The 13,953-nt window shown below is 33.1% G+C and overlaps 1 protein-coding gene across 1 annotated transcript in view; it reads left to right on the top strand.

Moving 5' to 3' along the window:
• The window catches only part of LOC139495210 (uncharacterized), a 40,035-nt gene that overhangs the window by 11,908 nt on the left and 14,174 nt on the right, over positions 1–13,953 (top strand). The window contains exons 2-4 of the mRNA XM_071283427.1: positions 93–379; positions 6,854–7,098; positions 12,379–12,913. Coding sequence (XP_071139528.1) covers positions 160–379; positions 6,854–7,098; positions 12,379–12,913 — 1,000 coding nt within the window. The 5' untranslated portion in view covers positions 93–159. The remainder of the gene's footprint in view (positions 1–92; positions 380–6,853; positions 7,099–12,378; positions 12,914–13,953) is intronic.

The raw sequence follows: 13,953 nt of genomic DNA, 5'->3' as shown, positions 1-13,953 counted from the left end.
ATATATTTATTAATATATATTTTTTATTATCATTTTTAAACATTCCTTATTTGTATTGTTTTATTTAGAGCAATCTTCTTTCTTTTATTTAGATTCAGACAAGGTGCTGTAGGATGAATGTGTGTTTTGAGTAATTAATGAAACTTTGTGGAGATCATTATGACATTGCCTGAAGAGGAAAACTTTCTGCGGATTGTGTATCTACATTACCGGGTAGTTACTCCCTCTCTTAAGAGATTTTTTGATGGAAAACACCCTAACTTGTCAGCTGATTTAAACCTCCCAACCAACAAGGCAATATTATCTAATCTTCATAATCCACCAAGGGGTAGACGTATTCTTCATCCACAGCAGTGGAATACATTATACCCTCCAACAGGTATGTTTATATGATGTACTCATTGCAGTCACAAGAGTTTTCAGCCATTGCATGTCAAAGTAACATTTTATAGTGTCTTGAACTGTACAATATAATAGTTTAAGGCTCATAACATGATACACCAGACGTGCATAAAAGAGTTCTAGATTCAGATAAAAGAAATAGGCAAAACTTTTTAAATTTCATACGAAAAGGGACACGTATGGTATAAACCATACTTCTATGAATAACATGGATCATGAAGAGTACTGCGTGTATCACTAAGCTTGACAACTTGCTTAAATGGTTCAAAATTGCATTTAAATACAAATAAAATTGAGAATGGAAATGGGGAATGTGTCAAAGACACAACAATCCGACAATAGAAAAAAAACAACAGCAGAAGGTCACGAACAGGTCTTCAATGTAGCGAGAAATTCTCGCAACCGGAGGCGTCCTTAAGCTGGCCCCTAAACAAATATAATTATACTAGTTCAAGAATAATGAGTAAGGTTTTGGAATTCTTATTTGTCAATTTGCACCGATTGCCTTAACTATAAAATACTACTTCTAGAAAACCACTGAAACTTTAAAAATCATCTAATGTTTTACCAAGAGCTTTCTTTCAATAATAAACTAGTCCAAATATACATTAAATTCTTTAATTTTAGTAAGGTAAAATGCATACACTGAAATTACAGGTCAAATCTTCATTGAATGCATTTTAAATGACAAGAAAAAGGCTGAAATACGTAATTGTTACAATTAATGAGCGACATTTCCCATAAACAGAATTGTACATCCAACCATTTTTGATATCGGTAAAGATATGATAAATTTTCATTGAAATGGGAACAACTTCTAAATTTTGTTTTCTAATGATTTTCTGGAACCATACATATGATAATATAGAAAAGCACCATTGCTTTTTACAATATTGTGAAAATCCTCAATTTAAAAGCAATAACATATATTTTTTTTCATTTCAAATAAAGTGACATTCACTTCATTTCATTGCAACATATTATGGTGTCTTGTACTGAAAACATCAACATACCTTTTATTCCATTGAAGAGAGTACTTGTCGATATTTAGTATGTACCAAAACAAGTACTCCAGATCTGTCAAACAGGCAAAACGACCCTCCTTCACATGTAGAGGCATGAATGCCTGGTTTTGGCCCTTGAAAATAAACATTTTCCGTCTATTTCAAATTTGAACATATTGTTTGAAATACATAGAATCAAGAAATATAAATAAAAAATATAGGATTTTTTATCTGATGACGTTACAACTACGTTATAATATGCACTGTTTTCATGAAAACGATGGGGAGTACAGACTTTGTGCAGTTCATCATCTTTCTTTCCATTGTGGAAACAAAGTGCGCAGCCATGAAACAACAAAATAATTTGAGAGAAGCTAATTATAACGTTGAAATAATTATACCAAATATATCAACACTTTTAAAATGAAGAATAGTTATTGAAACAATCATGTTATACATATATATACGTATATCTAGACTTTATGTTTTTCTTTTTTATGACATTTTTACATTTGTTTAAACTCTTCTTCCTAGTTGTGACAAAGGGATTAAGAGCAATATATTTATAAATTATATTAAGTAAAGGCTAATCACAGAATCAATTGTACGAGCAGGATACAAAGACCAATTGATAAGACATAGGAAGTAGCCTTTCATACGTGCAATTATGTTATAACACTTGAGTATGATTGTACGTTCATATAATAGATTCTACTTTCATTTTTCACATATACATAATCAACAAATTTAATGTTAAATACAGTGACTTCAATGCTGCATTGAATTCAAAGATCCACACCTGCAAAAGGGCACAAACAGAGAACAAATGAGTGTCCCCAATATAAACTGCTTGTTTCAATTTCATGCAATGCTGCAGTTGTATTAAGCAAGAGACAATTTCAAATGTTATCACGAGAAGATGTTGCTGCTTTATGATGGCTGTGGGTCTATAAGAAACTCAGTGGTTCACTATTAGTGATAAGACACGTTATGCAAGAATGTGTTCTATGAGATACATGTACTGTATTCGAATACTTATAAAGTTATATATATACTTTGAATATGTTAACATTTACAAGCAGCTGTAAATGCATTTATTAAACAATATTTTATAAGAAATGTATAGTGTATATATATTGCATCTTATTTCACATCTCAACAGATATTTGCTGAACATAGTCACTCGGAAGAGACAACGTGTTTCTGAGTGCTTCTCATAAATAGATTGTGTAATGACCACGTCTTTACTAATCAGTTTTACCGCTGTGAAATCAATGTTTTATTCTATTAATGCAAGTATATTTTTTAATTGGAAATATTGAATCATGTGAACAAAATTCAGAAAATGAAGTATATAAAGTTGTATATTGCATCCGCTCATACTTTACAATCTTATATATACTTTGATAAAAACAAGAAAATTAAGAAATTTTACATCATATAATTTTTTTTACATGGTTTGTTGCCATGGAAAATTGTAAAACGTGACATTTATTTTTAGCTCACCTGGCCTAAAAGGCCAAGTGAGCTTTTCTCATAACTTGGCGTCCGTCGTCCGTCGTCAGTCGTCGTTAACTTTTACAAAAATCTTCTCCTCTGAAACTACTGGGTCAAATTGAACCAAACTTGGCCACAATCAGCATTGGGGTATCTCGTTTAAAAAATGTGTGGCGTCACCCGTCCAACCAACCAAGATTGCCGCCATGGCTAAAAATAAACATAGGGGTAAAATGCAGTTTTTTGGCTTATAACTCAAAAACCAAAGCATTTAGAGAAAATCTGACAGGGTTTAATTGTTTATCAGATCAAGATATATCTGCCCTAAAATTTTCAGATGAATCAGATAACCCGTTGTTGGGTTGCTGTCCCTGAATTGGTAATTTTATGGAAATTTTGCTGTTTTTGGTTATTATCTTGATATTATTATAGATAGAGATAAACTGTAAACAGCAATAATGTTCAGCAAAGTTAGACCTAAACATAAGTCAATTTGACCAAAATGGTCAATTGACCCCCTTAGGAGTTATTGTCCTTTATAGTCAATTTTTAACAATTTTCATAAAATTTGTAAATTTTTACTTACATTTTCCACTGAAACTACTTGGCCAAGTTCATTATAGATAGAAATAATTGTAAGCAGCAAGAATGTTCAGTAAAGTAAGATGTACAATCACATCAACATCACCAAAACACTATTTTGTCATGAATCCATCTGCATCCTTTGTTTAACATTCACAAAGACCAAGGTGAGCGACACAGGCTCTTTAGAGCCTCTAGTTATTTTTTGAAAACCTAGTACCTTAGACGAGATGTGACACATTTAAGTATAACTATGATGACTTTTAAAGGAGTAGGGGCCTAAAACGGCCCCAGATTTACAAGATAATAAAAATTCTAACAGAGCAGATTTTTCGCCATAAATTATTAGAATATGAGTCAATGATTAAAAAAAAAGTTTTTTATCTAGCAAAAAAAGGACCAATGACGTCACAATGGTAGGTGCAAATAGCGTCATAATTGGGAAAATAAGCAAAAATACAGAAATTTGGAGTTTTTTTTCTAAATTTTGAACACCACACCATGCTTGCACCAAACCGAAATTTTAACATTTTGACAAGCTCATACATATCAAACTTCAAATAAAAAATCTTTTTGATGCAAGGTTGTTGCGATAGTTTATTTTATATTTTTCATAGCATGGGGAGCAATAAAAATCTGAAATTTGCCGTCTAAATTGGACCTAATCATCTGACAAAGTTTAGTTTATACATTCTAATGCCTATAAGAACTTTATTTTTTGTTTATAAATGTAGCGTATATTCCTAATATTATTTCCGTAAGTATATCTAGTTAAACTTGTAAAAAAATCTGAAAAGCAATCAACAACATATTGTAAGGGAGTCAACTACAACTTTGAGGACATTTCTTTTTTCAAACTATGAAATTTTAGATAGAAATGCAGTATTACAAAATCTGTACATGTTTCTGCTAATGATTAATTCAAATCTGGTGTTTGAATAGGGCAATCTTCTTTCTCTGGTATAAGGGTCGGATCCATGATTTTTGGTAGGAAAAAAAAGGGGGGGGGGAGAAAGTATACCGAATTTAAAAGATTAATCTGCTTAAATTTACATAATTGGCGCGAAACATGATATTTATTTTGAAATGAAACTACCTATATTCCAATTGGATATGTCTTTGTTGGTAATGAGCATAAAATTTAGTGGTTAGAGAACAGAAACAGCAAAAGGTAGAATATCCATTCATACGTATACGTATATGTATATATATATATATATATATATGTGGATAGTAGACCTTCCCATGCACAGAAACAAGTGCATGAAGTCTGTACATGAAGCATCCTACATGTATGTTGCCTTTTTTAGGTTATGTTTTGAATAATATTATAATCATGTGTAAAAATAAAGTGTAATTTTAAAAATGTGATCAGTTTTTGTTGTTATGACCCATTTATGGGCATTATGTTTTCTGGCCGGTCTGTGCATCCGTTTGTCTGTTCGGCCGATAGTCCTTCTGTCCGGTTTCAGCTTAAAGTTTTGGTCAAGGTAGTTTAATCTGTCATCAGACTCAGACTTCTTTTGAACTGAGTTTTACTGTGCGTATTGTTGTGTGTTTGTTTTTCTACTTTGGCTAGGGGTATAGGGGGAGGAGGTTTGACACCTAAATCTCTCACAATTCAGGATCCCCTTGCCTTTGTTAGTCTTGCGATTTGGAAATCCATGTACTAAAGACACATTCTTGTTTTCAATTATTTTGACATATATATAATGATTATTGTCATGATAATCAAAGACCAAGCCATATATGTCAATAAGATTAGATAAACCAGTCACAGTGACAAGAACCTCAACATTTTTGTATTGCATACTTTAATTGAGTTATATTTTCGTTTGGCAAGAAGCTTTATTGTACTTTCGTCGACTTTCGGAAGGCGTTTGACACTGTCTGGCGATCGGGGCTTTGGACAAAATTACAAAATTGTGAGATTAAATGGAAATGTTTTAAGGTTATCTTTAATATGTACCATGATATTAAATCTTGCTTTCAGTATAATGGAGACCAGTCTGAATTTTTTCCCTTGTCTTACTGGTGTAAGGCAGGGGGACAATTTATCACCGTTTCTTTTTTCTATATTTCTTAATGATCTAGAAAGTTATTTCAGCCAGTTAGACGGTGAACCTCTTAATATTATTAAAGAGAAGCTCGAAAGTTAATTGCAAATTTTTTATAAATTATTTGTTATTTTATAGGCAACAGAATAAACGAGTTAGACCCAAAATGCAATTGTTTTCAGAAGGTATATGGTATAGAGTTACAACATGACAAAGTAAATGAAATTTGGGAGTGGGGCCAAAAATGTTCCTTATAGTTCTAGTACTTTGAAGTAATATTTGGGCCAAACAAGGGCCTTAATTATCATGCTTATTGACCCTTCTATATTCATACAATGTTTTTGTTAATCAAAATTATAAGTCAAAAATTGTTTTGCAATGATCATCAGTCCTTCCGCTTTCAATTGAAGGCAAACTTACCATATATTTTAAATGTTTTGAAATTTGAACCTATCAGTCAGAACTACTGGGGTTAAATATCAATGAATATGTTCTACTTTCCAGTTCTTTCGGAACGGGCACAAATAAGTGGTGTCAATTTTTCTCTGATAACTTGTTTGTTAATATGAGGCAGGCATTACCTGTGAAGGAGGACGAAGACTGTATGAATTATTCTTTTTTTAATTCAAACACGTTAAATGAAGAAACGGAAGTACCATAACGTTTTAAATGTTGGTTCTGTTGTAAGGGATTTTAGTTTGTAACGTTATTCAAGTTATGACGTCATATTCAATGTAAACAAAGAAACACTGTCATCAGGTAACGTTATTTTTATAATATCAATCAATTATTAAAAATGAATTGGTATTGAGTTCCTCTTTATATTTTACTAAACTGAGGAATATAAATTTAGTTCTAAGTATCATGTTAACAAGACCTGGAAAAGGAAGTTGATTTCTGCGCAGATGCAGGCATTTTAAAAAGTCTGAAAAAAAGTTAACGATTTTGAGTTCAAAAGTAGAATAAAAATTTCGGGAAATTGTCCCGATCTTTTCTTCTACCGTAATTGGGGACTTCGTCCCCATATTATCATTTGACAAACATGATAGACACTGCAATTAAAGTATCTTCCCTATGAAAATTCTTTGCATTCAACAACTTGATTCAATGAAATATCAAACTACTACTAAAAAATGTTTTATATATCATAATTAAATTAAGAGTATACTATTATTACAATTAGAATATCCGATAGCAATCTAATATCGTTATGCTTTATGGTGTCATAACATAGATTTCACTATATGGATGCAAAGAAGAGTTAGGTTGTTGTTTTTGTTTTTAGCAATTTATTAAACTATCCGTTTTCAGGATCTCCGCCTGTTGTATCAAATGTCCTAGATCTGACATTAATGGTGTGTCTTCTGCGGAATATTCCACCAGTTGTTTGCGCTCCTGTGCCTAACGGATTCGACCAGTTGCCACTGCCAAATGATATCAGTGATGGTGCCAATATAGAACGAATTAAGCATTACAAGAACTTCTTAGTTTCACATTCGACGGATGGAATATTATATATAAAAGACTTAAAAAAGATATGGACAGATTTGGAAACGGTATGTCAAATATTATACAATTTGATTTGTTGTATACGGCTGCAAATTATTTATTCTTTTAACATGTATAATGATATGATGTTGTCGTCATCATGGTCGTCGTCATCCTTAGACATATTTGGTTTACGGTCAATATACAAATGTATTTAGTTTGAGTGAATGAATCTCTATGAAATTTATTAAGAAGGTTCAATACCACAAAAGGTAGGTTGGTTTTGATTTTATTGGTGATCATCCCAACAGTTTAGGAATAAGATGCCCAAAAGGAGCCCAAGTAAGACTTTTCTTGTTTACAGACAATAACTTGTGGAGTTTTGTATGGTTCATCTGAAATCATACCATAAGAGAAGGGTGAGGGTTGACAAAATAATCAAATGTTTATATTTTAGCACTGTTCATTTCTGGTTGTCATCAAAACACTTAACACAGTCATGAATTCCTATACCAAATTAAATGTATTGGTTCACTTATTAAGAGTTAGATAATATAAAAAAAACGTCCTTTTTGAAAAAATTTACGTTGGTAGCTTTATGCATGATGAATACAAATAATACTAAGAACAAACCGGCTGGGACGTCGCCCGGGTTACCAAGGTCCCCTTTTGCTACACGGAACACTGTAGCATTTGATTTGTGTGTTCCACGGAATATCCTCCGGGATACCCCTGATTTGACGTACGTTCAGCCAGAAGGTAATTACTACTTTAAAAATTCAGATACTTTTCATAAATTAAAGCCATGTTCCGTTAATATTTTCGACTGTTTGAATACACCTGCTACAAGTGAATCAACACCTATCATTTCTTCTTGTAAACACAAAAAAGGAAAAAGGAGCACGTGTAAGACATGTGATATGTTAATCACGACTCCTGATTTCACCAGTAACTTAACAGGAAAAACGTATTATACTAAATCTTTCGAACCTCTGGACTGTTCCACGGACAATGTAGTGTATGGAATCGAATGTACTTTGTGTGGACTACTTTATGTTGGTGAAACTCGACAAACTTTACGTAAAAGGATGAATCAACACCGGTCTGATAATAAAGATCCGCAATTCAGGGTTCTTTATAACCACTTTAATCAACCGGACCATGATCCTTCGTTATCTATGAAAGTACGCATCATCGAGAAAATTTATCACCACACAAATAGTCCAGTACTTAGTACTCCTTTCCGAAAAGATAGAGAAAATTTCTGGATAAGGGAACTAGGTACTGCAATGCCATATGGTTGCAATGATAATGTCAAAGGAGTAGGAAATTTGTCAAGTCCAGCCTGCAGTGATGTTAATGTAATGAGTTTGTTTAATACTACCTTACGAAACCAACGTAGTCATGGACAAAAACGTTACCATCGGCCTAATGTAAAAAAGTCTTCCAAATCGAGATCGGCCTCTGGAAGCTTTGATGACCTTCTTTCTCATCTGCATCATCCGTTAGGGTTACATTACATTAGAACTATTCTTTTTTCACTGCCGGTTAATTTTCTAAAATGTTTGAGAGATTATGCACTTGACAAAGGAGGTACTAATACATTTTCTCCAATATACAGACTTGTCAGTATAATTTGTGATGTAGCTCTTTTCCGTCTCTTTAAACCAGTAAGATCGGAACCTTTACATGAGGAAAAGAGGAAATTCCTTCCTGTTCACTTTAACAATAGAGGAATTGATGCAATCAACATCAGCAACGTTCTACATCACAAGGAGGTAACATCTAAAATTCCTATTTATTTTCAAAATCAGTCTGTTCCTATTGTATCCTACAGTTACACCAAAACCATTGCACCCAAAATATTTAACTATAAACAAGCATTACAGGACCTTGATTTAGAACAATACCTAAATAAACCTCTGACATGTGACTGTTCCAACTCGCCTTACAATTACAGCCCCTCTGGCCATGTTATTACTGGGGATCTAAACATAATTCAACATGAAAATCTCCGAAAGGTGATTTCTCGTGGTCCTAAGTTTAGAGAACCCCAACACATCAATTGGAACCATAACTTCAAAATAATTATGGATTCCATTGAGAACTACGCCAGAGCATGGGCTAAGCGAGAAGAAGTGCAACTGGACACTTTGTCAGAATGGGTCAAAACAATCAGGTCTCTGATAAAACGTCGCATTCATAAGTTGAAAAACTGTGTGAATGATCGACCTAAGTCCATTTTCAGTGACAAAGAGGTTGTGAAATGTCTATCATCTCTTCAAGATAAGTATGTTGTTGTTCCTGCGGACAAAGCTTCAAATAATATTGTCTTTGTATGTAAATCGTATTACTACGAGTGTCTTATAAAAGAATTAGGAATAAATGAACACTCAGGTAATCCCACATACAAAAACATATCATTTGACAAGGATGAGATTTTGGCGAATCATAAGTCCTTCATGGCTTCTATGAACATTGCATTGAACAACAAATCGGAGGACTTACCTTGTTTGTATTGGATACCTAAACTTCACAAAATTCCGTACAAACAACGGTACATTGCCGGCTCATCTGCTTGTTCTACTAAAGAATTGTCCCTTAGATTGACTAAAATTCTGTCCGCAGTTAAAGAGGGTCTTCAGATATACTGTGAAACTGTTTACTCACGTAGTGGTATTAACCATATGTGGATTCTGAAAAACTCTAAAGAACTTCTGGATAATTTTAAATCTCGGTCTTTTTCTGAAATTAGTTCTATTAAAACTTTTGATTTTTCAACCTTGTATACAACCATTCCCCATGTGAAATTGAAAACCCGTCTAAAAGAAATAATTCACAATGCTTTTCATCATAAAAATGGTAGCATACGCTATAAATTTATCACTTTGGGATACCATAAGGCATATTTTGTTAATAAGGAACAAAAGGGTAAAACATACTACACAGAGGAACAAGTGATCAGTATGCTGGAGTTTCTTATTGACAACATATTTGTTGAATTTGGAGGTAGACTTTTCCAACAAATTGTCGGCATTCCTATGGGAACGAACTGTGCGCCTCTCCTTGCCGACCTCTTCTTATTTTCATATGAATCGGAGTTCCTTCAGACACTTGTCAAAAACAAGAAGATCAAAGAAGCCAGGTTATTTAATTTCACTTTCAGATATATTGATGATGTTCTTTCCATTAACAATCCGAACTTTTCTGATTGGATTCCATTAATATACCCACCAGAACTAGAAATTAAAGAGACCACAGACACGGCTTCCTCTGCCTCATTTTTAGACTTATACCTCGAATTTGACATACACAGTCATCTCAGTACCAGAATCTATGACAAACGAGACGATTTTAATTTTGAAATTATCAATTTCCCCCACCTTAGTAGTAATATACCAACTTCACCTGCATATGGAATATACATTTCCCAACTTATAAGGTATTCAAGAGCTTGCAGCTCCTATTCAGACTTTGTAAAACGTCACCAGTGTCTGAGCAGAAAATTGATGAACCAGGGGTATGTCAAAGAACGTCTCGTCCTTTTTCTAAAAAAGTTCATCGGAAGATACCCAGAACTTGTTGATAAATATTCCGTATCAACTTCACAAATAATACAAGATGGTCTTGAAGTATAGATTTTGCGTACTGACGTTTGTTATCATCTTAATTACGTATTATAGTATTCTTTTATATGTCTTTTTTAGATATTCATTTGAAGTGACTCTGTGGTTACGTAAAACCACATACTTTGAACGGCAAAATTATTTCATTTATTGATATTACTTTTACTTAAGGATCTTGACATACTATGAATGACTAAACTATTTTATTCAATAAGACTACTTTTTCTGTTTAGTCTGTTTTTTATGATATACATTTGACGTGAAACTGTACTTATGTATCCCGTCATACTTTGAACCACACCATTATTTTATTTATTATTATTACTTTTACTGTTAAATCTGGTTTTTGTTATATCTACTTTACGTGAGTCTGCATTTATGTATGCCGTCATACGACAAAATTATTTTTATGTCTACCTGTGCGAATTTCAAACGCGCAATTTTACACCAGTAATGAAAACCTTCTATCATTTATGGGTAGACTTTACATAGATAAATTCAGCCGTATTTGACGTGAAACTGTACTTATGTGTCCCGTCATACTTTGAACCACACCATTATTTTATTTATTATTTTGCTGTAAGTCTGTTTTTTGTTATATCTACTTTACGTGAGTCTGCATTTATGTATGCCGTCATACGACAAAATTATTTTTATGTCTACCTGTGCGAATTTCAAACGCGCAATTTTACACCAGTAATGAAAACCTTCTTTCATTTATGGGTAGACTTTACATAGATAAATTCAGCCGTATAAGATAAGCAAAATGAGAATGTTAAATTTGATGTATGCCTTTTTGTGCTACTTTGTTACATTTGTTGTTTATGTAGTGATATTAAGATGATAACACAATATTGACTGTTGTACCCCTATTGTTGACATTTTTACTCTTTGAGTATGTTTGTTTTGTTCATGCATCGTTGACAATGTAATGGAATTTGATGCGACTGTCATAAAAGTGAGAGGTTTAGCTAGCTATAAAACCAGGTTCAATCCACCATTTTCTACATTAGAAAATGCCTGTACCAAGTCAGGAATATGACAGTTGTTATCCATTCGTTTGATGTTTTTGGACTTTTGATTTTGCCTTTTGATTTTTGATTTTCCTTTTTGAATTTTCCTCGGAGTTCAGTATTTTTGTGTTTTTACTTTTTTCTTATAATTTTGAAGTTTCATTTAACATTTGAATGCTTCTTTTTTTTTTTTAACTTTATTGGGTTGTAAAAACGTTGACCAAAGTACATTTTCTATGAAGCTGAAGCGCTTCATTCTGAAAAGGTGCGCACGATTAACGCATTTACAACCCTGTGAAGTTACAAAAAGAAGCATTCAATACTTATAATGACATTTTTAGCTAGGATCATGAAAGCACACTTTACATCAAGTTTTTGTTTAATCACCCTGTGCACTTTATTATGGGCCCTCGTGTCATCATGAATGATAAGTTTTATTGTGTATATGACTTTTATGTTGTATATGACTTCAGGAGCCAGCTGAAGGACTCCTCCGGGTGCGGGAATTTCTCGCTACATTGAAGACCTGTTGGTGACCTTCTGCTGTTGTTTTTTCTATGGTTGGGTTGTTGTCTCTTTGACACATTCCCCATTTCCATTCTCAATTTTATTAAAGCATTAGTTTCAGTGCAGTTGCTCTAGTTATAATCTTCATTCGGCGTTTTCCTTGTTTGGTGAACTAAAATCTAAAAAGTCAATTTCTTTTCAGGCAATAAAAGGTCTAGGTAACGCTCAAGATGTTGCTGATGCGAATCTTGCTAAATCGATAATTTTGGATGGATCGATGAAAAAATTACTGTCAACTCAACTGACGCTTGAAGCAAAAGTTTTGCATCTACAAGACCAAATGGAGACAGTACAATACGCTAAAATTATCATTCAAAGACAAATACAAAGCATTGAGGAACAAATAATAACCAATGAACTCAAAACAAGCAAACAGATGGAAGAAAATAAAAACAATATATCAAGGAGTTTACAGGAAATGCAAGATAAAAATCATGGAGAGTTGACTCAGATTAATATAACCATTACTAACCTGGAAGAATGTTTAACTACGTTAAATAAATTCCAAGTCGATATCTCAGATAAATTTGAAAAATTGGATATTTCAGTAAGCCAAAATAAAACGGTGATAGATGACTTAAAATGCCAAGTGGACTCAATATGCATTGAAATTAATAGCTATATTTTGAAGCTTAACAAAAGGATTGATATACTGGAAAAGAAAACAACTAAACAAGGTACTCTTCTCTAACATAAATATGATAAATGTGATAAACACATCAGGTAGTAGTATTTATATTGGTTTAAAGAAGGAGGAGGATGTGAAATTTATTTGATGTCAGTTTCTTTCTTCTAGCTATTCGTTCTTGCTGCTCAATCTTTAGTGTCTGTCAAGCCTGCGACTTTGCATGCTTGTTGTTGAAAGCTTGACATAGCGAAATGGATCAGGCAGCGTTAGTTAACTTCTTAAAAGCTTTATCAGAAGGTGGAAGACCTATATGCTTCAAACTTTGTATATAGATGCCTCATGTGACAAAGTTTCTGTGTGTCACATGTCCATTGTCCTTGACCTTATTTTCATGGTTCAGTGACAACTTGAAAAAGGTTAAACTTTGTTTGAAATAATAATTTCTTTCTTATTATGAGTATTAGGATACCTATATTTGGTAAACGTATACTTTGCAAGGTGTTCATGCCCGTCAGACAGTTTTCACTTGATCTCGACCTCATTTCATGAATCAGTGAAGAAGGTTAAGTTGTGGTAGTCAAGTCCATATTTCAGATACTATAAGCAATAGGTCGAGTCAATGCTAGTATATTCAGTGCATGGAAAGACTGTAAGGTGTATATGTCTAAATTGCGGGTGTACATGTCCAAATTGCAGGTGTAATCTGACCTTGACCTCATTTTCAAGGTTCAGTTGTTATACTTTACTTTTTGTGTTTCAGTCTGTTCTTTCTTATACTGTATGCAATATGTCTTCTATATTTGGTTTAAGGAATGACTTTAAGGTGTTCATGTCCACATTGCAGGTGCCATCTGACTTTGACCTAATTTCCATGGTTCACTGGTTACGTTTTTGTGTTTTGATCTGCTTTTCGTATACTATATGCAATATGTCTCCTTTATTTGGTGTATGGAATGATTGTACATTATGTAAGGTGTCATCTGACCTTGATCTCATTTTAATAGTTTAGTGGTCAAAGTTAAGTTTTTGAGTTTTGGTCTTTTTTTTTCTAGTACTAAATGCAATAGGTCAGCTATATTTGGTGTATGG

The sequence above is a fragment of the Mytilus edulis genome, chromosome 11 (genome assembly GCF_963676685.1).
Source record: "Mytilus edulis chromosome 11, xbMytEdul2.2, whole genome shotgun sequence".
NCBI classification, from domain to species: domain Eukaryota; kingdom Metazoa; phylum Mollusca; class Bivalvia; order Mytilida; family Mytilidae; genus Mytilus; species Mytilus edulis.
The sequence above is the reverse complement of the archived record's forward strand: the minus strand, read 5'-3'. Positions and strand labels throughout refer to the sequence as shown.